The following is a 26,288-nucleotide window of genomic DNA, read 5'->3' as shown; positions in this document are numbered from 1 at the left end:
AAAATGAACAAGAATGAAAATAACTACCTCCAACAGAATCTGGTTTATTCTATTTCTTTAAAGCTGCATCTAGCATATTTTAATTATTACTGAAAAAGTTTTAAAAAATACCTACCTGTACTCATGCTACTTCACTTCTACATTATGGAAATAAGTCACAGAATAACTCTTACTCTTTCTTAATGCAATTCTTGTAACATAAAAATGTTACAATCACACAGTGGAAATAAAAATTAAACTTAGTATAATCATGGTATTAAAGGAATTTAACAAAATCTTTTATTACAATTTTTTTTTTATTACAAAATTTATTTGCTCACGTTACATAAAAGTGGCTGGGAACTATGTTTCTCTTCATAAATTCTTATAAAGAATTCCACCTCTAGGATGGATTACTGATACACCTCAAAGAAAACAATGAGCAGAGAATCAAAACAATCATCCTTGTGCAGGATGTGTGAAAAGAAAAACAGCAAGACAGCTCATTTCTGATAAGTTACTACAGAAATCAGACTGGATACTTGCCATACTTGTTTCACAACACCATATGCCTGTTCATTAATAAAAACATCTAAGGTTAACAATAAAGGTATATGCTGCTGCTAAGTCGCTTCAGTCATGTTCGACTCTATGCGACCCCACAGACAGCAGCCACCAGGCTCCCCCGTCCCTGGGATTCTCCAGGCAAGAACACTGGAGTGGGTTGCCATTTCCTTCTCCAATGCATGAAAGTGAAAAGTGAAAGTGAAATCGCTCAGTCATGTCCGACTCCCAGCGACCCCATGGACTGCAGCCTACCAGGCTCCAAAGGCATATATATGGTAGAAGCCAAATTGATATCGAATGCATGGACAAAAAGAAGGCAAAAGCAGGAAGTAGGCAAGTCCATGGCATCACCTCCTTTCTAACATAAAATAAACTAAGAAAAAACTTTAAGCTCCCATAGTACTTTTTACATACCTCAATTTGAACTTTTTACACTGAATATAATTAACATTTGTCTCTTCAACACACAAGTTTCATTCATGTTTGTATTCCTTTTTTATGTTTTAAAATTTTTTATTGAAGGATAATTGTTTTACAGAATTTCGTTGTTTTCTGTCAAACCTCATTTTTGTATTCTTAAATAATTTACGTGTCTGTAATTAAACAGCCCTTCTGTTCTTAGGCTCAGAACTGACAACTAATAAATCCTTGCTTAAAAAAAATATCTTGGGCTAAGGTTTTCTATCTTTATTCAAAGAACATTTTCTTTTTAAAAGTTAAACACCTAAGTGATATTTTTTCTGAAACAGTCCTGCGTGCTCCTGACCCAACTTGTGGTTGCATAAGTTTTTTCAGAGCACTAGCATCAGAAGCTCCTCCTCCTTATCTAAACTACATTTCTGGTCCTCTTTCTATCCTGATATCTGGCAAAGACCATTTGGTCTTAAGTATTCTGTGAAAATAACGTTGAGTGTCTCCCCAACAGATGTCATTACATGTAGGTTTCATATATAATAAATATATTAAAAACTCATCACAGCATGGAAATTACAATCAGCAATAAGTATTCTCAATAAACTATTTTTAGGCAGTTATCATGGAGTATGTCAAGACATAGTTCTACAAATAATCTGCAAGAGAATATTAATATAATTACTATAATATATACATCTGCATCACTTTGCTGTATCTTGAAACACATATGTATAACTTAAAAAAAATTTTTTTAAAGGATAGTTCTATAAACACATCTTAAAATAGCAAATTCTCAGATGAATAAACTCAGGAATGTTTAAGATAACTAAGAATAAGATTAGAGGGGACAAGAATCAGATATTTGCTATTTTCCTCCTTAACCTCTCCATTAGCTCCACCTCCCCATAAACTCATGGTTTCCAATGCATTAAAATTCTGGTAAGTTTCATTCTCTCCCTAGTCCACAACTGTCAGCACCAAGAGTTATAAAATGCCCAAAATATGAACATAAGAAATAGAGAAGTTAAGGAGGTAAAGCTTCTGCCAAAGATACATGAATTTCAAACCTCCGAATTAATAGTTGGTGACACCAGGATTTTTCCCCCCCAACTTTAAAACGCAGCAATGTATAAGAATAAATCAAGACAGGTTAAAAAAACAAAAAAACAAAAAAAAACAGAACCACAAATAAAAACAGTAGGATTCGGCGTAACGAAACTTCATAATCTTCAATGTGACAGTGCAATACGATATAAGCAACAGTATTCCTCAGACTTTTTATGGCTAATACTTTTTTCTTCCTCTAACAATCTAAGGCAACTTCACATAACAAAGTTTACTAACAACAACAAAGGCTAATGAAACCTGGGCTTGTGATGTAGTATTTCAAATCTGATTTTACACTTAGATTCCACTAGTTTGGCCCCCGTCCAAAACAAGTTACTATTAAAAAAGCAATATACCCAGTCAAGCAATTTTAAGAAACAACGCGACAGTTTGACACACGAGGTTTACCAACGAACCACCTACGTTAAGTATTCTGACACAATGACAAACAAGCGGTTCTGACGGTTCAGAAAAGTTACTCATCTCATACCTAGTAATGACGCTAAAGGGAACTTTAGTGACACACCCAGGGCAGACCGCCACGTTAAGGATACAACTCTTCCGAGGTGGAGAGGGCTCTCGCCAGCTCTGACTGCTGCCGAATCCGGATCCCGCTCCTCCTCCCAGAGGTCTGCCCCCCGGCTTGCCTCCTCGATCACCCCCTCCTCGTCCCCGACTCCAGCGACTCCCACCCCGGTAAGGCCTGCCTCGAAAACGGAAACGGTCCAAGGCGATGTGGCTCCGTTCCCAAAACGAAGGCCGGGGGCTGCTTTCGGACAGTGAGCTGGAAGGCATCCTCACAGAGGGCGGGTGAGACCGGAACGGCTCTTTGGGTCGGTAGCTGCTGTGTCCCCTGAGGTGGCCCCGCTCTGACGCGTGCCGCGAGCGTGAGAAATTCCTCAGCTGCAGCTGAGAAGAGGACGACGACGAGGAGGAGCCACCGCCTCCGCCGGATCCACCGCCCCGGGCCGGGTGAAGAGGCCTTCGCCGCGGGTACGGTAACAGCCCGCCGCCACTGCTGCTGCTGCTGCTCCGGCTCCGTATCTGACTGTTATTGTCGTCGTCGCTGATTTCCCCATCTTCAAGCTCCCCTTCTTCCTTAGGCGAGAGGCCACTGGAAGCCAGGGCCGGAGTATCTGCGGTCGCCATCCCGGGAGCAGCGCTTTCCACACAACCTTAGCCCTCTATCCGGGGATCCGCCCGACTACTGCCTTCCTCTTCGGTTTCCTTCTTCCCTAACGGACCCGGTCGGTGCGGCCTTATCCTGTTTGGAGACCTAGCGGGCTCTGCTCCCCAACTTCCCCGCACCCCAGCTCTTTCTCGCCGGACCGTCGCAACCCACTTCCCTACCCTAGCGCCCCCTTGCTCCTCCGCGATCGGGGCTCTTCCGCCTCGCGAGAAAGTGGCTCTGGGCTGCTCGGCCGTCACTTCCTGCCGCACGCCGGAAACAAGACTCCCAGTCCACGCGATAATAATTAGGACAGCGCGATGCTCCCTGGGAGTTGTAGTCTTTCTTTTTATTGCCGCTCGCTTTGAGGTTATCTTTCCAGTCTGAGGCTCGTACCTATTATTGACTGGCCTTTGGGGGTTTAGGGTGCGTGGCGGGGTAGGCGGGCCTGTTTTTAATCTTGGCCTCGAGAGAGTTTCATAGTGATAGGGGGGCACACCTCGTCTAATTGCTCGGTGGCCTGCAGCTAAACAGACGCTATATAGTCCCACTCCCTTTCGGGAGCCGGGGAGAGGGCGGGTTGCGTCCGCCATGTTGGTGAAGGCAAACGGGAGCGACTGGAGCTCCAGGACCGTCGGCTTTGCCGGCCCAAGTCCGCCATATTAATAAAGAGAAAGGGCAGGTTGACCCCTCCCGCTCCCCACCAGCTACACACACACACGCACACGCATACACACACATACCCCTTCTTCCCAGCCATCTCTGGCAACTCAGCTCGGTGGGCCCTTCCCCAGCTTCTTTTGCCTAGGGTCCGCCCGAAGGAAGCGTAGCATCCCGTGCCTCAAATCAGGCTTAAGACAGCGCCGAATGAGGTGTAAAGGGAAATGCCGACCAATTGCGCCGCGGCGGGCTGTGCTACTACCTACAACAAGCACATTAACATCAGCTTCCACAGGTAACCTGGGCAGGGAGTGGGGCTGACGGAAACGGGAGTTCCTACACTGGGTATCACTTGTGTGAGAAGAACAAGAGGATTCTACTAGTTCTAACTTAGCTGTTAAGTAGCAGGGACGCATCATTTTTGGCTTTTGTGTTTCTCAAATCTGTCCAGTTTTTCTCTCCCTTCGGGGAAGGTTTACTCAAGTTCTGTACAGTGATTAGTCCTTCTCTAGAAAGCGACAGGAGGATATCTTAATTTTCTGCTTTTTTATTTCTTATGTATTCGACCACGTCTTGATGTTAATGACGCCATAAGAGGAAGCGAGATCTTCCTTTTCAAGTCAGCAATCACCTAAAAAGCGGACTACGTTCCCGTTATAATTAGTCAGTTCTCACTAGCTATATTGACATGGGAAGCGTTTAAGATTTCTGATAGTCACATACGGTAACTGCGGAGAAATTGTCATTAATAGCAGTAGAATTAAGCTATGTGAATGAAAATGGAAAAGATAAGATTTCTATTCTTACTAGAACAGAGTAGTATACAAAGAACCCAGGTTACGTTCTTCGTTCGTTTGCTGAAAAGCAGTCAAAATTCTTTAATTCTGTCAAATCAGAACACTGGAAAGCACGTTGAATACTACATGAAATAATGACTCGGTGAACATTTGCCTTCTCTGCAAGTGCGTGCCATATGCTTGAAGAAAAGAAGCATTCAAAAAGTTAAGTACAAACAGTTCTGCATTTATATACTTTGCAACTTAATAAGATCTTAGAATTCAGAAAATGATATCCTTGACCTTTCTTCCCACCTCATTATGACTAAATGTACCCCCTATTAAAAGTTACCACTTAAAAAACAAAATCCTTGTGGTGTTTATGTTTTTCATGTATGTCATGAAAATGTAGTGCTTTATTCATTGATCTATCTAATGTATTAAAAAGCAAAGATATTACTTTGCCAACGAAAGTCCCTGTAGTCAAAGCTATGGTTTTTTCAGTAGTCATGTATGGATGTGAGAGTGGGACTATAAAGAAAACTGAGCACTGAAGAATTGATGCTTTTGAACTGTTGGAGCATCAGTGCATTGGAGAAGACTTGAGAGTTCCTTGGACTGCAAGATCAAACCAATCAATTCTAAAGGAAATCAGTTCTGAATATTCATTGGAAGGACTAACCCTGAAGATGAAGCTCCAATACTTTGGTCACCTGATGCGAAGCACCCTGATGCTGGGAAAGACTGAAGGCAGGAGAAGAAGGGGAGGACAGAGAATGAGATGGTTGGATGGCGTTACCAACTCATGGATATGAGTTTGAGCAAGCTTGGGGAGTTGGTCATGCACAGGGAAGCCCAGCATGCTGCAGTCCATGGTGGCATCATGGGGCTGCAAAGAGTCGGACACAACTAAGTGACTGAACTGAACTGAATATGTGCCAAGCTCTTAGCACCTGACACGGTGCTAAGGATCCAGAAAATTCTTAACCTTCCTGGAATAAGAAAGACAGACAAATAATTATGGTTAAATGCCACAGAAGAGACTTTCAGGGAGTCCTAATTTAGCTTTGGAAAGTCAAATAACACTTCTCAAAGGATGTGAAATTTCAAATGAGAGCAAAAGATGACATATATCTGGTCCTGTACAATACTTTTAAGGATTTTCTGTTTTATCCAGTGAGTTCTTGAGTAGCTATGGAAGGCTTACAAAGAATGGAGTGATTAGATTTCCATATTAAAAAGCCCTCAGGCTGCAGTGTAGCAAATTACATTGTTACCTAAAGTGCTGGTTAAGCATCATCATGAGATGAATTTGACGAGAAAGGAGCTTATTACAGAATGTTAGCATACCTACTATTTCACAGGGAAATCCTGATGCAGCTCAGTGGAACTAAACAATGTACTTCTGATGCTGACACAATCAGCCCTAGATTGATAGAGAAAAAAGTTAGGACCCTGTAATAAAATAAGGGAGACTCAGTGGCCTAGACTAGAGTAGTACTGAGAGTAGGGATGGGAAGAAGTGGACAGATTTGAGAAATGTTTGAGGAGAAATTATTGTATATGGTAATTTGATTTGGAAAATGAGGAAGAGGGTGGAGTCACGGCACCAGCAAGGAATGTTTAGGAGATGTGTCGTGGTACACTAACACACCTCCTTTCCACGTTTGACCATTTGCTTGCTATGAAATTAACATATTCATGTGTCACCTCAGAAGTTTAGGCCTTAAAATAGCATTATTCATAATGAAATTAATTCCTATTTCATAATTAACATTTAATTCACTCCTTTCCTAGGCCATTGGTAGACTCTATCCCCGTATACAACTTACATTGCCTAAACTTATTGTCCCCATTTTTCTTCTCTCTTCCTCAGCCCATTCCAGACTGAGTCTCCCCAGTAATCTTTGGAAACTGTTCTAGCTAACATGAATTGTCACTCCTACATCTTTTTTCATGGCATGTGATCATTTCCTCCCTGAAATACTCTCTACTTTGAATTATTTGACACTAATTTTGTGATTTTCATCTTACTTCCTTGGCCTAACTTCAGTCTCCTCTACCACTCTATCGCCTAGCCCATTCTCATCAAAAGGATTGCAGCTGTTCCTATGGTCTTGGTTAATATTTACTTGTTGATGCCTCCTAAATGCCTCCTAAATTTGTACTTCCAGTCCAAATCTCCAATGGGTTTTAGACCTTTAGATGAAGTGTCTCAATTATTTCCCCCATCTCTTCAGTTCCTCACATTCAGCACACTAAAACTGTACTCTTGAACTTGTCCTTCCCCAAAAACTACATTTCCCATTTTCCCTTTCTCATAAAAGGAAACACCAGCCACCCAGAAGCTGAGAGGTTATCCTCCCTTGACTTCTTACCATTCCCTCTCAATTGAGTATTAAAACAACTTCTTAAGTGGTTCACTGCTTCCATTCATGTCCTTCTAACTGCTCTTTTATAGTAAATGGTGTGTTGCTAAATGTTTAACAACAGGATCTCCGGGGAAGGGCAAAAGCCCTGATTTGTAGTGTTTGTCCAATTTGCAGGATATAAATACTCCCAACCATAACTGGTTTTAAGCTACCAACATGACATCACTGATAGTGGAGTTGGGAAGAAATGTACAATATTACCCTATTCTGTATCATTTATTTCATACAGGTTTCATACATATAAGTAACCTAAGAGTGTAGATAATAGTAAAGTAACTAGGTGCTGGGTTTTTAATATGTATTACCTTTGTTTTTAATCTACTTAAATGCAAACTTACATAATTTTTAATCATGGCTGTGTTTAACAACCAGTTAAAACATTTTCTGTTAACAGTCACCTCTAAATTAGGTTCTTGATGACTTACCAATACCATTTTGGATAAAATTCAAAATCACTCTTTATCTTAGCAGGCCCTCCATCATCATTTCATGTCATAACACTTCCCTGTACCCAAGATACTCTTTTCTTCACTACTACCATTTCCCTAGCTAATTCCCATACTCTCTTAAGGCTTCTTGATGAAATTAGCTCTTCCTATTATGGTTCCATGCAATCCTGTACTTACCCTTTTCTAAGTTCATATAATTACGCTTGTAATTACATTTGTAATATTGGGTTGGCCAAAAAGTTCATTCAGGTTTTTCCATAAGACGCTATGGAAAAGCCCAAATGAACTTTTTGGGCCAACCCAATAATAAAAACTATTTATTTAATATTTACCATGTACTATACACTGGGCTGGGCTTCTCTGGTGGCCCAGATGGTAAAGAGACTGCCCGCAGTGCAAGAAGCTTGGGTTCGATCCCTTGGTTAGGAAGATTCCCTGGAGAAGGGAATGGCAACCCACTCCCGTATTCTTGCCTGGAGAATCCCATGGACAGAGGAGCCTGGAAAGCTGTAGTCCATGAGGTCACAGAGTCGGGTAGGACTGAGCAACTAACACACACACACGCACTGAGCTAAGCATTTACTCACATTGTCTCATTTAATTCCTAGAACCCCACTAGGTTCATTATTACTCAACTTTATGGGTGATAAAACTGAGGCCTAAAAAGGTTAAACAACATCCTTAAAGTCACCCAGCTATTATATGAAGGATCCAGGATTGATACCTGGTTTGATTCCAGAGAAACTGTTCTTGGCCACTCTTTTCTGCTACCTCAAGCTGTTTGATTCTGTACCTTCCTCATTACAGTATACCCTCAAAAAAGGGGGATATCATAAAGGTAGGTCAGTTTTATTTAGCACCATGTCTTCAGTGCCTAGGACAGTGCTTGGAATGTTAGAGACATTCAGTTATTTATTAAAGACCCTAGCAAAGTAGCACTGTTTAAAATACTGAGTGATTTTCCAAAACATCTAATGCTTCTGAAAGCCTGCTTCTATTTTTGTGTAGCAAAGAATATATCCATCTATTAACACTACTTCACTTATTTAAAACTAATATTTACAGGATTTATTATTACTTAAATTCAGCTTACAGGCTGTTTCACTCACCCTTTGGGTTTGCTGGGAAAAAATCCAAACAACATGTGAAAAACATAATTCGGGTTAATCTTTATAAAACATTATCCAAACTAAAATATAAAATTGTTGATTATTCTTATTTTATTTCAACACAGATAATCTGAAGATTATTTAGTAATGCCAAACTAACTCCACTAGCTTGTGTATTCATTGATTCACTCAGAAAAGTTTATTGAATGCTTACTTAACAGGATAAAGTAGTGAAATAAACAGCTTCTAACCAGGAGAAACCTGTGATCTAGTGGTGGAGATAGTAAACAATTGGAATTCAGTTATATTTGTACTATATGATACAGGAACATCTAACCAAGTCTTCTGATCATGAAAAACTTGTTAGGAAAATGAGTATTATTTAATACTATTATGTAAGTACTATTATTTAATAGTACTCAGTACTATTAAACTGAGTATTAAACGAAGTAGAATTTGATGAAGTTAAGGTCCAGTTGGAGGCATTGATTTCATTATTTAAAAAAGAGCTAAAGGTGGGTATGAAAAATAATATCTGACAGTCTTCATATATCTGAAGAGTCTTATACAAATGCTAATACAATAGTACTAGAGGGAGGAGGGTTCAGGATGGGGAACACATGAGAAATAAAGGAATAAAAAAAAAAAAGAATGAAGATGTAAAGTATTTAATATTACTGGTGATAAAAAAGTGACAGTAAACACCCTTACTATAAAAAAAAAAAAAAAATAGTACTGATGCTGCTGCTAAGTCGCTTTAGTCATGTCCGACTCTGTGCGACCCCATAGACGGCAGCCCACCAGGCTCCCCCGTCCCTGGGATTCTCCAGGCAAGAACACTGGAGTGGGTTGCCATTTCCTTCTCCAATGCATGAAAGTGAAAAGTCAAAGTGAAGTCGCTCAGTTGTGTCTGACTCCTAGCGACCCCATGGACTGCAGCCTACCAGGCTCCTCCGTCCATGGGATTTTCCAGGCAAGAGTACTGGAGTGGGGTGCCATTGCCTTCTCCGATAGTACTGATAGTACTTATTTATTCTGAGCCTTTATTGAGGTCCCAGCAAGAAGTGTGCTAATGAATTAATAGCTTAATTTTTAGCTCAGTCCTCAGGAGGATTTTCAAATCATTAAATATTGGAACAGAGCTTTGAAGTGAGAATACATTATTGTTAAGAAGTGAGAGCTAACAGAGTAGATTACTTCTCCATCAGAAGTGTCTAATGAAATAGAATAAAAGTACCTTAAGACAATACAGGAACTGTAGAGTGACATACAAATGCTGCCTTCAGATCAGGGTGTATTTGAGGTTGTGGGGAATGGGGACATGAGATGGCAGGGTGTATAGGTAAACCTGGGCTTTCATCACTGTGCCCCTCCCTGCTGGTAATTTGAGCAACCCTAGTATATCTAATATAGCCAAAGCTGTTCTAGTGAATCTTCAGCTGGGGGCTTTGGAGCCACAGGATCTTCTAACATAAATTTAATTGTTCTTTTTAGGCACTAGTGAGTTCATAATTAATACTTAAAGGATAAGGTAGTCAAACTAAAGAGTTCAGTTCAAACTTATTGCATGTGAATGTTGATTCTTCTATTTCCAAGTCCGTCAACACAGGGGCTTCCCTGATAGCTCAGCTGGTAAGGAATCTGCTGCTATGCAGGAGACCCTGGTTCAATTCCTGGATTGGGAAGATGTGTTGGAGAAGGGATAGGCCACCCACGCCAGTATTTTTGGGCTTCCCTGGTGGCTCAGCTGGTAAAGAATCCACCTGCAGTGCAGGAGACCTGGGTTCAGAACCCCTGGGTTGGGAAGATCCACTGGAGAAGGGAACAGCTACCCACTCCAGTATTCTGGCCTGGAGAATTCCGTGGACTCTGTAGTCGATGGGGTCACAAAGAGTGGGACACAACCAAGCAACTTTCACTTCACAGCACAGCTGCCTTCAGAATTTTTAGAAGTCCCTTATATTTTTCTCTTCCTTAACAGCTGTACACTGGGTGATATCACTGTATTTTATTTTTGAAATAAATAGGAAAAACATTCCAACTGGCTTGTCATTAGTGTTTTACTTCTTGTAGTAATTGTGCTTTCAACTGTACTACATAGCTTAAGAGTTCATTTTTCAAAAATATATGCAGTTTAACTTCATGAAAGTAGTATAGTATAGTATTAATTTATATATTCTATATTTATAGTAACTAAGCACATTTTTGTTGAGTCCCAACTATTTGCAAGGCAATACCTAAGTGGTAAAGATAGATAAAAAGATATAATGATCCGTGTCCTCAAGAAACTGATCATCTTTCATTTCACTGGAAATTTTTTAAAATGAAAAATTACAAAGCATGTGGTAAGTATCATAATGAACACAGAGGGAGGAATACCAGAATCTGTCTTGATAAAATTTAATCTGTGGATTATCTGAATTGTCTTGACCATGTATATCAACAGCAGATCAAATCATTGTGAAATGATTCCTGCTTACAATGGTTTCACATAAATTTGAATTGTTTTACTTATTTTTTCTCCCTTGTTAAGGACTAGTTTGGGAAGAAATGTCTCTTTTTAAGACCTTGAAAAACTGATCTACTTAAGTTAGTTTTTTATTAAGTTTTAAGAACTTATAAAAATGAACATGAATTGGTTTCTGTTCCAGTGTTTGGATATTAGAAATTTTTAATTTGTTATATAAATGGAAGACATTTTAAATTGTCATTTTTCAAAATTTCTTTTGACTATTTAGTGCAACCAGAAGTGTGTGATAGTTGGAATTTGAGTTGCCCTTTTTTTCTTTTTTTTTTTTTTTTTAAGGTTTCCTTTGGATCCTAAAAGAAGAAAAGAATGGGTCCGCCTGGTTAGGCGCAAAAATTTTGTGCCAGGAAAACATACTTTTCTTTGTTCAAAGCACTTTGAAGCTTCCTGTTTTGACCTAACAGGACAAACTAGACGACTTAAAATGGATGCTGTTCCAACCATTTTTGATTTTTGTACCCATATAAAGTCCATGGTAGGTAATGCTGCTTTTCTTTAACTCCATTTTTAGAATCCATCCTTTTTTGTTTGTAAAATGGAATGATTCAGAATATATTGAAATTCAAATATAATACTGTAGCTCAAGGAAGTTGGAAAATTGCAGTAAAGATGCAGGCTAGAATTAGTGCTCAGATCTCCTGATTCTATTATTCTTTCCCCAATCCAAACTGTTTTATCATATCGGAATTCTACATTATTGTTAATTCTTATCAATAACTGACCCATTGGTTAAACTGAAAAATCTTAATGAAACCTCTAGCATCATTCTGCCCTGGTTTTAGGATGACATACAAATAATGTGTGATAAGTGCTTTCATGGCAGCACACCCAAAGAATACCAGAGTCAGACCAAAGAATATAAGGTCAGAGGGAGGCATAACAGAAAACTTTGTAGAACTCCAGCATTTAGATTGGATTTGAGCTTGGAGTTTGGAACTTAGGAGAGAGTTCTTGACCTTGCACAGGGCAGCTGCAGTAGTACAAACAGAACAAAAACTAATGAGTTGAGGGATGAGTGGAAAATAAGTATGAGCAACTGATACTTATTTGTATCTTATTTGAAGGGGAAATTTATTTGAAGGAGAAATTTAAGGTATAGTATGAATGGATTAAAACAATGTTTTATCTACTCAAGGAAGATCTGATCAGAAAAGAGAAAAGCTAGCTGCGAAAGACAGGGTCACTGAAATGTTAAGGGGTAGAATGAACAAAAAAAATGTAAAAAATTTAGCTTTGAAAAAAAGGACAGATATCTTTTCCTCTGAAAGAGGAAAAAAAAAACTGCTTTTCTTGAGTTATTTTTGATGGGTAAATTTGTAAATCTACATGGTTAATATCTGAATGGGAGAGAAGAGAGAGGAGATTGTGGTAAACTAATTATTAATGTTAACATCACAGATATTAGAAAAGCTCCAGGATGGCAAGCATTTCACTTCTGAATCCTCAACCTCAAATAGTGCCTGGTACATAGTACACACTCAGATGTTTGTTGAATTTGAAGTATACCTTGGTTTTGACACTTTGATCATTTATTCTTTCAACAGATATTTACTAAGCTTTACATATGTCGAAATCCAAGTTAGATGCTGGGAATATAAAGATGAAAATGGAGCTCCTGCCAGTTGTTTTAGGCAGAAAGAATGCCAGTTTTTAGGTTTCATGAGGACAGGAACCATATTTATCTTACTTGTTCACTGTTGTGTTGTTTCAATAAATGTTTGTTGAATGAATGAAAGACACAAAGTTATGAAATTGATGACATAATGTGGGAACTAAAAGTTTTAATATTTTTGGAATAAAAATTAGGATGGTGAATGGCAGAATGGGGTGAGATCCTAAATGGTATAGTATGCCATGTAAAGATTTTTTTGTTCTTTAGAAAATAGGCAAAGAAGAATGTAGCCAGTATTAAAACATCAAATCTGTTACAAAATTATGCTAGTGGCAGAAAATAGATTCAGTTCAGTTTAGTCGTGTCCGACACTTTGTGACCCCATGAACCGTAGCACACCAGGCCTCCCTGTCCATCACCAACTCCCAGAGTTCACTCAAACTCATGTCCATCGAGTCGGTGATGCCATCCAGCCATCTCATCCTCTGTCGTCCCCTTCTCTTCCTGCCCCCAATCTTTCCCAGCATCAGGGTCTTTTCAAATGAGTCAGCTCTTCTCATGAGGTGGCCAAAGTATTGGAGTTTCAGCTTCAACCTCAGTCCTTCCAATGAACACGCAGAACTGATATCCCTTATGATGGACTGGTTGGATCTCCTTGCAGTCCAAGGGACTCTCAAGAGTCTTCTCCAACACCACAGTTCAAAAGCACCAATTCTTCTACGCTCAGCATTCTTTATAGTCCAACTCTCACATCCATATATGACTACTGGAAAAACCATAGCCTTGCCTAGACGGACCTTTGTTGACAAAGTAACGTTTTTACTTTTTAATATGCTGTCTAGGTTGGTCATAACTTTCCTTCCAAGGAGTAAGCGTCTTTTAATTTCATGGCTGCAGTCACCATCTGCAGTGCTTTTGGAGCCCCCAAAAATAAAGTCACCCACTGTTTGCACGGTTTCCCCATCTATTTCCCATGAAGTGATGGGACCGGATGCCGTGATCTTAGTTTTCTGAATATTGAGCTTTAAGTCAAGTTTTTCATTCTCCTCTTTCACTTTCATTGAGAGGCTCTTTAGTTCCTCTTCACTTTGTGCCATAAGGGTGATGTCATCTGCGTACCTGAGGTTATTAATATTTCTCCTGGTAATCTTGATTCCAACTTGTGCTTCTTCCAGCCCAGGCCTTTTCATGATGTACTCTGCATATAAGTTAAATGAGCAGGGTGACAATATACAGCCTTGACGAACTCCTTTTCCTATTTGGAACCTGTCTGTTGTTCCATGTCCAGTTCTAACTGTTGCTTCCTGACCTGCATACAGGTTTCTCAAGAGGCAGGTCAGGTGGTCTGGTATTCCCATCTCTTGAAGAATTTTCCACAGTTTGTTGTGATCCACACAGTCAAAGGCTTTGGCGTAGTCAATAAAGCAGAAATAGATGTTTTTCTGGAACTCTCTTGCTTTTTCAATGATCCAGCAGATGTTGGCAATTTGATTTCTGGTTCCTCTAACTTTTCTAAAACCAGCTTAAACATCTAGAAGTTCACGGATCACGTATTGCTAAAGCCTGGCTTGGAGAATTTTGAGCATTACTTTACTAGCGTGTGACATGAATGCAATTGTGTGGTAGTTTGAGCATTCTTTGGCATTGCCTTTCTTTGGGATTGGAATGAAAACTGACCTTTTCCAGTCCTGTGGCCACTGCTGAGTTTTCCAAATTTGCTGACATACTGAGTGCAGCACTTTCACAGCATCATCTTTTAGGATTTGAAATAGCTCAACTGGAATTCCATCACCTCCACTAGCTTTGTTCGTAATGATGCTTCCTAAAGCCCACTTGACTTCACATTCCAGGATGCCTGGCTCTAGGTGAGTGATCACACCATATTCCTGATTATCTTGGTTGTGAAGCTCTTTTTTGTACAGTTCTTCTGTGTATTCTTGCCACCTCTTCTTAATATCTTCTGCTTCTGTTAGGTCCATACCATTTCTGTCCTTTATCAAGCCCATCTTTGCACGAAATGTTCCCTTGGTATCTCTAATTTTCTTGAGAGCTCTCTCGTCTTTCCCATTCTACTGTTTCCCTCTATTTCTTTGCATTGATTGCTGAGGAAGGCTTTCTTATCTCTCCTTGCTATTCTTTGGAACTCTTCATTCAAATGGGTATAGCTTTCGTTTTCTCCTTAGCTCTTCGCTTCTCTTCTTTTCACAGCTATTTGTAAGGCCTCCTCAGACAGCCATTTTGCTTTTTTGCATTTCTTGGGGATGGTCTTGATCCCTGCCTCCTGTACAATGTCACGAACCTCCATCCATAGTTCATCAGGCACTCTGTCTATGAGATTTAGTCCCTTAAATCTATTTCTCACTTTCACTGTATAATCATAAGGGATTTGATTTAGGTCATAACCTGAATGGTCTAGTGGTTTTCCCTACTTTCGTCACTTTAAGTCTGAATTTGGCAATAAGGAGTTCATGATCTGAGCCACAGTCAGCTCCTGGTCTTGTTTTTGCTGACTGTATAGAGCTTCACCATCTTTGGCTGCAAAGAATATAATAGATCTGATGTCGGTGTTGACCATCTGGTGATGTCCATGTGTAGAGTCTTCTCTTGTGTTGTTGGAAGAGGGTGTTTGCTATGACCAGTGTGTTCTCTTGGCAAAACTATTAGCCTTTGCACTACTTCATTCTGTACTCCAAGGCCAAATTTGCCTGTTACTCTAGGTGTTTCTTTACTTCCTACTTTTGCATTGCAGCCCCCTATAATGAAAAGGACATCTTTTTGCAGTGTTAGTTCTAAAAGGTCTTGTAGGTCTTCATAGAACCGTTCAACTTCAGCTCTTCAGCATTACTGGTCAGGGAAATAGATTAGTGAGGATTAAAATGAGCCCAGAGATCAATAAAGTTTTTAATATATTCAAGCTAGACATGAATGATATGGGCCTGATGTGGGTAGTAGCATTAAGAATGATGGGAAGATTCTAAACATCCTGATGAGATATTTAGGTAGAATTAATAGGACTTGATGACTACCTGAATGAAAGAAATTAAAGGGAAAAAAGGGTCCTCGGGTTTCTTATCTGGACAGAAGTTTTCTAGCCAGATCTTAAATCCTTGATAGTATGATATAACTGTGCATAATTAATAAGTAAACCTATTCAGGAGCTTGATTCTTAGGTATGTCTTTATTAAGTAGGATCACAGGTCTGAAATATTAATCAAATTGAGAGAATAGTATTTAAAAAGAGATCAAATCAGTATCACAAATGTCTAAATGCATTCTATATTGGTCTTGGTGAGAATATTGCAAATAAAATTTTTAAATCTATAGAATCATATTCAGTTATTTGAAAGAAACCTGGGAAGGGCATTGTCTGGTTCCAAAAAGAGCAGTTTAAGTACTGTTATCCAAAATTGGACAGAATTTGCTTTTTTGTGATATTCCATAATTTATATTCAACCCTCTGATTTTATTTGGCTCAGAAACTCAAGTCAAGGAATCTTTTGAAGAAAAACAACAGTTGTACACCAACCGGACCATCTAATTTAAAATCAAGCATTAGTAGTCAGCAAGTACTACTTGAACACAGTTATGCCTTCAGGAATCCTATGGAAGCAAAAAAAAGGATAATTAAACTGGAAAAGGAGATAGCAAGCTTAAGAAGGAAAATGAAAACTTGCCTACAGAAAGAACGCAGAGCAACTCGAAGATGGATTAAAGCCGCGTGCTTGGTGAAGAATCTGGAAACAAATAATGTATTACGTAAGGGCACATCAGAATACATTTTACCAGCAGCCTTAAACAGTCTTGCTTTGGAAGATTTCAAGATTCTTGAACAAGATCAACAGGGTAAAACATTATCATAGTTCTCTAAATCTGAAACAGACCAAGAGTACGTTCATTTAGGATTTGTTACTTAAACTCCATTCTATTCACAAGTAAAGACAAAGAAATTATTCCAAAATTGAGTAGTTAATAAAGTTTTACTTGAAGTAACAACATTACTGTATAATTTATGAAGACTTGATTACAAAAAAATGGAGAACTTTCTATGAAACATTTAAATGAGAATAGAAGTGCCTTATTGTGAGAATTACATACTTAAAACTTTTGCTAGAAAACTTAATATTTGTAGAATGTTTTGTGTTTTTGTTTTTTTAACCTCTTTAAAGAACAGTCTATTACAAGTAATGTTTTTAATTTATATTATAAAAAAATTTTTTCCTGTACCAAAGTTGGGATATTACATTCTAAGTAATTTGCCTAGTAGGGATTAACTGACATATAACTGTAAAATTGTTCAGTTTTTTATTAATTGAATTATTGTTATTGGCACTGTGATTGGGAAAAATTATAGGGAAAAACCCCCTGAAATACAGGGCAAATTATTTTATTTAAACTTTCTATATCTTCTTATCTGTAAAATAAGCTAATCATGGCCTCCATCATAACAAAATTAGCTTTTGCAATATCTGGTAAAATATTTTGAAAATAATATTTTCAAATGTAAAGTACCTTTGAGTTATCCAAGTACCTCAGGCTTCTAAAAACTGGTAGCTGGTTATAGTCACCTTCTGAGAAAATATGCTATGAAATAACACAGAGATTGAGATCTAGCTTTTTACTTTAACTGAACACAAAGATAAATATACCACATTTTTCTCATAAATAAAAATACATTTTCAGTTTCAAAGTTGATGCATTAATAGGCAAACATGCTATAAAGTTTCATGTTAGAAATACTCCCTGTATCACCATGTGTATTGATACCAAAATTCTTAAGCTTTCTTTTTTTTCTATAAACCCATAATAGAATCGAATTATGGAAAAGTACTTACCAGATTGTATCTCCACAGCTTATAACCTAAAATGGAATTAATTTATCTTACATATCAGTTTGCTTTTTATCTCTTTTAGTAAGTAGAGTAACCATACTGCATAAGGGAAATGAAGTGTAGATCTCTATAAAAATTCTTGTGTCTCTGATAAAGCTATACAGGTGCTAATTATTTTACAACAGAATTATTTTATCAGAACTCTTCTTATAGTTTCCACTTGAACAATTAAAGGGTTTGCCTTATTTTGCCAGATAAATGTTTAGTAAGAGCCCTTCAAACAGCTTTGGTCAAATCATATAAAAATTTATTAATGAACAATCAGGTTAACCAGGCCTAACTTGAGTTTCTGACAACAACATATGAAAGTACCATATATATAATCACATATTACTGTAAATCTTTCCCATAAGGTCATGGCTCCTTGATGATAAAAAAGTTTTTATAACATTTGCTTAAATCCTAGCAACAGTCTTTTTAGATTATTTACACCCTTTAACTCTACTAGAGGCACTCCTACTAGAGTGTTAGGAGTGCCTACTAGAGTTAACAAAAGCAGTGGTAGGAAAGATCTCTTTTAGTTTACATCAGGCACTTAAAGTAAATATTTAAGAAAATCCTTTTGTGTATAGTGTAAACCTTGTTAGTCATGTTATCTTTAATACTGGATTTCCCTTCTTGGAATTGTCCTTTCATGTTTTCAACTGTCTTTATGTGGTTTCAAACATAATCATCAATACTTACCATTTCTGTACTTCAAAATAAGTTGGGTACATAATCATTTAAACATAAACTATGTTTTCCAAACATAAACTCTCATGTGGTTCACCACCCCTCCCCAATACAAAACAAAACACCAATGCAGGCTGATTCCCATGTACAATAGTACCTTAATATCTTAATATAACATTTTTTAAATCACAAAAATGAACCATTATAAAATACAACAAACTTTTGGCACATTAACTTGACTTCATTATTATTTGAGAGCACTGAATAAACTACCACTCAGTACATTTTTTGCTGTTTTTTCCCCATGGCATTTTCATGTCACTGTTCTGATAACATGCTACAAACTCTGTCTGCATCAAGTTATGTTAACATGTATCTGTCTGCCTTAAAACTACTTTCATTCATAGAGAAAATCAAAGGAGTTTAGTTTTACTTTAAAAATTAAAGGAATCTTTTAAAATCCTGTTTTCAGTTTGTTGATAAACTTATCACTTAGCCCGTATATCATGAAACTCATCAAAATTATAGTAGCTCTTTGTCCTCTGCTGTACACATATATCCTGTTTTATGTCCATCATTCATGCTGTGTCTGGTAGGCACTAACCTTTACAGAGAACCAGCCAAAGGCTAGGAATTTGATATAAAGATGAATATGACATGATTTTTCTGCCCTTAAGTTGCTCAGTCTTTTGAGAGAAACAAATATTATTTATAATACAATATGATAAATGCTATGAAAGAGGTGTGTGTGAAGTGCTTTGGTAAATGCCATTAAATTGGAATTTAATGAGAACATGTAAACTTTAGACCTTTTTATAATAGTTTTCTTTTGAAATAAATGGATTTCTTCTTATAATGACTTACCAAAGGAGATTTTGTAGAACATGGGTGTTAAGGTGAATTACATAGTGTTTATTTAATGAATTGTAAAACTTTCCTCCCATTAAAATGAACACTGAACAAATTTGTTGTTCATGATATCTTGTTAAAAGGGAAACATAACTAAGTGAAATATTATATCAAAGACAAGATTGGAGTTTGATATTTGATATTTTTACTAAACAACAAGCCCTACTATCACAAATTAAAAAAAAAAAAGTTTTAAATCAGAGTCTTCAAGTTAACAATGCACTATGGCAACAATTAGTTCTCTTGTTCTTTACAAATATTCTGTGTGGTAGGCGGTGTTATCTCTAATTTATAGATGAAGAAATCTTTGTTAATGTAATTATTCAGACATTTATAATGTATCTGGCACAAAGGGAAGAAATGCAGTGATCAAGAAAGTTCTAGGTTGAACACTGGTCTTCAGCCTCCAAATCCTATTCTCTGACCTCTACATTATAACCCTCTGTTAACTACATCATTAAAATAGGGCAGGTCATGTGTTTCAAAAAACTAAAAAAATATTGTGTGTATAAATATATATAGATACATAGATATACAGTAAAGACAGTCTGATCATTGTTGATCTCTTCTAGGTAGACTTTATAATGCTGGGGTTTTTTTTAATCTCACTTCTCAATCTTAGAATACGGGTAAATTGTAATTTTGGTATAATATAGAAAATGGTTCCTCTTTATGTCAGATTATGGGATTCTTTTGGCATTTAGACATTGAAAACTATAAAATTAAGGAATTTATAATATATTAAACAGCTGCGTATTGTTTTCACACACAAAAAAATGTATTCTGAGTATGTTGATTCTAAAACTTTTCTAAGGAAATTACTGTCATGCCTATTATTTCTAAAATATGTACATAAACATTTCCGTGGAAATCCTTCCCTTAAATTGAACCCCTGAAATACTTTAATAGAAGTCCCTCTCCTTAAATTGAAGCAAACTGTAAGCAAAATAAAGATATGTAAAGCCTAGAAGAGGAATTATCATTTCATTTTATGGCTCAAATTATATCTAAACATACATTATAGTTTATTTTCACTGTTTTAAATACTGGTTATACAATCTACACCAGAAATATGAAGGGCTATAAAAATTTATGTCTCTCCTCACAATAATTTGAGGCTCACACACTCAAGATTGTAGATACACTTGAGGTGAAAATCGCTCAGTCGTGTCCGACTCTTTGCGACCCCATGGACTGGAGCCTGCCAGGCTCCTCTGTCCGTGGAATTCTCCAGGCAAGAATACTGGAGTGGGTGGCCATTCCCTTCTCCAGTGTATCTTCACAACCCAGGGATTGAACCTAAGCCTCCTGCATTGCAGGCAGATTCTTTACTGTCAGAGCAACCGGGGAAGACCATAGATATCCTTCAGGTCAGTTCAGTCACTCTGTCGTGACCGACTCTTTGTGACCCCATGAACTGCAGAACACCAGGCCTCCCTCTCCATCACCAACTCCCGGAGTTCACTCAAACTCATGTCCATCGAGTCAATGATGCCATCCAGCCATCTCATCCTCTGCCGTCCCCTTCTCCTCCTCCCCCTAATCCCTCCCAGCATCAGAGTCTTTTCCAATGAGTCAACGATTTGCAGGAGGTGGCCAAAGTACTGGAGTTTCAGCTTTAGCATCAGTCCTTCCAAAGAACACCCAGGGGTGCTCTCCTTTAGAATGGACTGGTTGGATCTCCTTGCAGTCCAAGGGACTCTCAAGAGTCCTTCAACACCACAGTTCAAAAGCATCAATTCTTCGGTACTTAGCTTTCTTCACAGTCCAACTCTCACATCCATACATGACCACTGGAAAAACCATAGCCTTGAGTAGATGGACCTTTGTTGGCAAAGTAATGCCTCTGCTTTTGAATATGTTAATCTAGGTTGGTCATACCTTTCCTTCCAAGGAGTAAGCGTCTTTTCATGGCTGCAGTCACCATCTGCAGTGATTCTGGAGCCCAAAAAAATAAAATCACCCATTGTTTCCACTGTTTCCCCATTTATTTCCCATGAAGTGATGGGACCAGATGCCATGATCTCAGTTTTTTTAATGTTGAGCTTTAAGCCAACTTTTTCACTCTCCTCTTTCACTTTCATCAAGAGACTTTTTAGTTCCTCTTCACTTTCTGCCATAAGGGTGGTGTCATCTGCATATCTGAGGTTATTGATATTTCTCCCAGCAATCTTGATTCCAGCTTGTGCTTCTTCCAGCCCAGGGTTTCTCATGATGTACTCTGAATATAAGTTAAATAAGCAGGGTGACAATATGCAGCCTTGATGTATTCCTTTTCCTATTTGGAACCAGTCTGTTGTTCCATGTCCAGTTCTAACTGTTGCTTCCTGACCTGCATACAGGTTCCTCAAGAGGCAGGTCAGGTGGTCTGGTATTCCCATCTCTTTCAGAATTTTCCACAGAAGCACGCTGGCTATGACGGACCACGCAGAAGCATGGCTGAGAGGAGCTACCCCTCACCCAAGGTCAGGGGCAGCGGCCAGGAGGAGCTACCCCACGTCCAAGGAGCGGTGGCTGCAACTGTGCAGGAGGGCGCAGGAGGGCCAAGAGGAGCTACTCCACGTTCAAGGTCAGGAGGGGCAGCCGTGAGGAGAGATAACCCCTCGTCAAGGTAAGGAGCAGCGGCTGCCCTTTGCTGGAGCAGCCGTGAAGAGATACCCCACGTCCAAGGTAAGAGAAACCCAAGTAAGACAGTAGGTGTTGCGAGAGGGCATCAGAGGGCAGACACACTGAAACCATAATCACAGAAAACTAGTCAGTCTAATCACACGGACCACAGCCTTGTCTAACTCAATGAAACTAAGCCATACCGTGTGGGGCCACCCAAAATGGGCGGGTCACAGTGGAGAGGTCTGACAGAATGTGGTCCACTGGAGAAGGGAATGGCAAACCACTTCAGTGTTCTTGCCTTGAGAACCCCATGAACAGTATGAAAAGGCAAAATGATAGGATACTGAAAGAGGAACTCCCCAGGTCGGTAGGTGCCCAATATGCTACTGGAAATCAGTGAAGAAATAACTCCAGAAAGAATGAAGGGATGGAGCCAAAGCAAAAATACCCAGTTGTGGATGTGACTGGTGATAGAAGCAAGGTCTGATGCTGTAAAGAGCAATATTGCATTGGAACCTGGAATGTTAGGTCCATGATTCAAGGCAAGTTGGAAGTGGTCAAACAGGAGATGGCAAGAGTGAATGTTGACATTCTAGGAATCGGCAAACTAAAATGGACTGGAATGGGTGAATTTAACTCAGATGACCATTATATCTACTACTGTGGGCAGGAATCCCTTCGAAGAAATGGAGTAGCCATCGTGGTCAACAAGAGTCTGAAATGCAGTACTCGGATGCAATCTCAAAAACGACAGAATGATCTCTATTTGTTTCCAAGGCAAACCATTCAATATCACGGTAATCCAAGCCTGTGCCCCAACCAGTAATGCTGAAGAAGCTGAAGTTGAACGGTTCTATGAAGACCTACAAGACCTTTTAGAACTAACGCCCAAAAAAGATGTCCTTCTCATTATAGGGGACTTCAATGCAAAAATAGGAAGTCAAGAAACACCTGGGATAACAGGCAAATTTGGCCTTGGAATACAGAATGAAGCAGGGCAGAGGCTAATAGTTTTTCCAAGAGAACGCACTGGTCATAGCAAACACCCTCTTCCAACAACACAAGACTCTACACATGGACATCACCAGATGGTCAACACCAAAATCAGACCGATTATATTCTTTGCAGCCAAAGATGGTGAAGCTCTATACAGTCAACAAGACTGGGAGCTGACTGTGGCTCAGATCATGAACTCCTTATTGCCAAATTCATACTTAAAGTGAAAAAAGTAGGGAAAACCATTAAACCATTCAGGTATGACCTAAATCAAATCCCTTATGATTATACAGTGGAAGTGAGAAATAGATTTAAGGGACTAGATCTCATGGATAGAGTTGATGAACTATGGACAGAGGTTCATGACATTGTAGAGGAGACAGGAATCAAGACCATCCCCATGGAAAAAAAATGCAAAAAAGCAAAATGGCTGTCTGGGGAGGCCTTACAAATAGCTGTGAAAAGAAGAGAAGAGAAAAGCAAAGGAGAAAAGGAAAGATATAAGCATCTGAATGCAGAGTTCCAGAGAATAGCAAGGAGAGATAAGAAAGCGTTCCTCAGCGATCAATGCAAAGAAATAGAGGAAAACAACAGAATGGGAGAGACTAGAGATCTCTTTAAGAAAACTAGAGATACCAAGGGAACATTTCACGCAAAGATGGGCTCGATAAAGGACAGAAATGGTATGGACCTAACAGAAGCAGAAGATATTAAGAAGAGGTGGCAAGAATACACAGAAGAACTGTACAAAAAAGTCTTCATGACCAAGAGAATCACGATGGTGTGATCACTGACCTAGAGCCAGACATCCTGGAAAGTGAAGTCAAGTGGGCCTTGGAAAGCATCACTACGAACAAAACTAGTGGAGGTGATGGAATTCCAGTTGAGCTATTTCAAATCCTGAAAGATGATGCTGTGAAAGTGCTGCACTCAATATGCCAGCAAATTTGGAAAACTCAGCAGTGGCCACAGGACTGGAAAAGGTCAGTTTTCATTCCAATCCCAAAGAAAGGCAATGCCAAAGAATGCTCAAACCGCACAATTGCACTCATCTCACACACTAATAAAGTAATGCTCAAAATTCTCCAAGCCAGGCTTCAGCAATACATGAACTTCCAGATGTTCAAGCTCATTTTAGAAAAGGCAGAGGAACCAGAGATCAAATTGCCAACATCCGCTGGATCATGCAAAAAGGAAGAGAGTTCCAGAAAAACATCTATTTGCTTTATTGACAGTGCCAAAGCCTTTGACTGTGTGGATCACAATTGATATGCTTACTACAGCATTATTTGAATAACAAGGAAATAAGATTATTTTATTAATTTTCTGATTATTAAATATTATTTATACTTTAATTTTAAAAACACTATCTTAAACATTCACTAAAAGATATTAAGCAAACGATAATGAACATGATTCCTGTCCTCAAGTCTGTAGGGAAAAGAATATTCCATTTTTTTATTTCTCCCCTACCATCTCCCTATTGTCCTTTTACAATAAGTTGAATCTAAAACAACATATCAGTCTTAGCTGCCTAGGCTTTTAAAATTTGTGCTCCGAAAGTTAAAAAAAAATAAAAAAACAACTTTGGGTTCAACTTCAAGAAAGCAGATAGGTGCCTGTCTTTTTCTGTTTATTTAAGTAGTTCAGTTCAGTCGCTCAGTTGTGTCCTACTCTTTGCATCCTCATAGACTGCAGCACACCAGCCGCTCAGTTGTGTCCTACTCTTTGCATCCTCATAGACTGCAGCACACCAGGCCTCCCTGTCCATCACCAACTCCTGGCGTTTACTCAGCCTCATATCCATTGAGTCGGTGATTCTATCCAACTACCTCATCCTCTGTTGTCCCCTTCTCCTCCCACTTTCAATCATTCCCAGCATCAGGGTCTTTTCAAATGAGTCAGCTCTTCGCATCGGGTGGTCAAAGTATTGGACTTTCAGCATCAGTCTTTCCAATGAATATTCAGGACAGATTTCCTTTAGGATGGACTGGTTGGATCCTCTTGCAGTCCAAGGGACTCAAGAGTCTCTCCAACACCACAGTTCAAAAGCACCAATTCTTTGGTGCTCAGCTTTCTTTATAGTCTAGCTCTCATATCCATAGATGACTACTGGAAAAACCATAGCTTTGACTAGAAAGACCTTTGTTGGCAAAGTAATGTCTCTGCTTTTTAATATGCTGTCTCAGTTGGTCATAACTTTTGTTCCAAGGAGTAAGCGTCTTTTAATTTCATGGCTGCAGTCACCATCTGCAGTGATTCTGGAGCCCCCAAAAATAAAGTCTGTCACTGTTTCTGCTGTTTCCCCATCTATTTGCCATGAAGTGATGGGACCAGATGCCATGATCTTAGTTTTTTGAATGTTGAGCTTTAAGCCAGATTTTTCACTCTCCTCTTTCACTTTCATCAAGAGGCTCTTTAGTTATTTCAGACCTTGTGTTCTCAAAATCCTCCATTCTCATGAATGTTTATTTTCATGCTCTTAACCACCAAATCTTTATATATTGCCTGTACTTTAGCTTTGTCATATTAGCAAACTCGCTATGTTTTTAAGTATTAGCTCTGATGCTCCCACTCTGATACTTTCCTATAACATATCAAAGTGACATAAGCACTTCTCTCCTTAAGTCCTATTTTATGCATAACTTGGATAAAGTCATCATCTCATTATTATCGTCTACACATCTATTTTCATTTTCTGTGTTTCTTCAAGGCTCTGTGTGTGTTTTGTTTAGGCTTCAGGGTCTGACATGTATATGTGAAAGTGAAAGTGTTAGTTGCGCCGTCCTGGCCAACTCTTTGCGACCTCATGGACTATGTCGCCAGGCTCCTCTGTCTGTGGGATTGTCCAGGCAAGAATAATGGAGTGGGTAGCCATTCCCTCCACCAGAGGATCTTCTAGACCCAGGGATTGAACCCAGGTCTCCTGCACTGCAGTCAAATGTGTATGTGTGTGATGGTTTAGGCCTGACATGTATATTTTAGCCATTAGCACATTTAGATTTCACAAAATCTAAAACACTCCTTTGGCTTAGATTCAAAGTGATTGTACACAGAACACACTGATATTTTCCTAGCATCAGCTGAGTGGTTTTTGCCAGCAGGATGATTTTTACAATTGGTGGTGGCTGTTTAGTTGCTAAGTCCATGGGATTTCCCAGGCAAGAATACTAGAGTACTATGTATCAAATGTTTACCCCAGAAAATGTTTATGTCAAAAACCACATAAGTAGGTATTTACATTGTGAAATTTAAAGATTATTAGTCCAACAATCAACTTTCAGGCTGTTGCTCTGATTATTATAACAATTATCAAACTGTGAGGGTTTATGAGGGAAGGAAATCTGTGGTAAAACAACTCTGTTGGAAACATTTAAACAAAAGTGTTCAGTTTCTTAACTTCTCAGAGCCT

The 26,288-nt window shown here is 38.8% G+C and overlaps 2 protein-coding genes across 3 annotated transcripts in view; one reads left to right on the top strand and one right to left on the bottom strand.

Annotated features, from left to right (window-relative positions):
- Positions 1–3,312, bottom strand: part of ZFC3H1 (zinc finger C3H1-type containing) — a 50,669-nt gene extending 47,357 nt beyond the window's left edge. For both annotated transcript variants that reach the window (XM_070371010.1, XM_005896790.3), the window contains exon 1: positions 2,622–3,312. In XM_070371010.1, coding sequence (XP_070227111.1) covers positions 2,622–3,216 — 595 coding nt within the window. In that variant the 5' untranslated portion in view covers positions 3,217–3,312. The remainder of the gene's footprint in view (positions 1–2,621) is intronic.
- Positions 3,313–3,621: 309 nt separating this feature from the next.
- Positions 3,622–18,821, top strand: THAP2 (THAP domain containing 2). The gene is made up of 3 exons (XM_070371011.1): positions 3,622–4,190; positions 11,468–11,663; positions 16,277–18,821. Exons 1-3 carry the CDS (start codon positions 4,120–4,122, stop codon positions 16,658–16,660), a joined length of 651 nt encoding a protein of 216 aa, XP_070227112.1. The 5' UTR covers positions 3,622–4,119; the 3' UTR covers positions 16,661–18,821.
- Positions 18,822–26,288: the final 7,467 nt, after the last annotated feature.

The sequence above is a fragment of the Bos mutus genome, chromosome 5 (genome assembly GCF_027580195.1).
Source record: "Bos mutus isolate GX-2022 chromosome 5, NWIPB_WYAK_1.1, whole genome shotgun sequence".
NCBI lineage: Eukaryota > Metazoa > Chordata > Mammalia > Artiodactyla > Bovidae > Bos > Bos mutus.
This window is presented reverse-complemented; position numbering and strand designations above follow the sequence as displayed.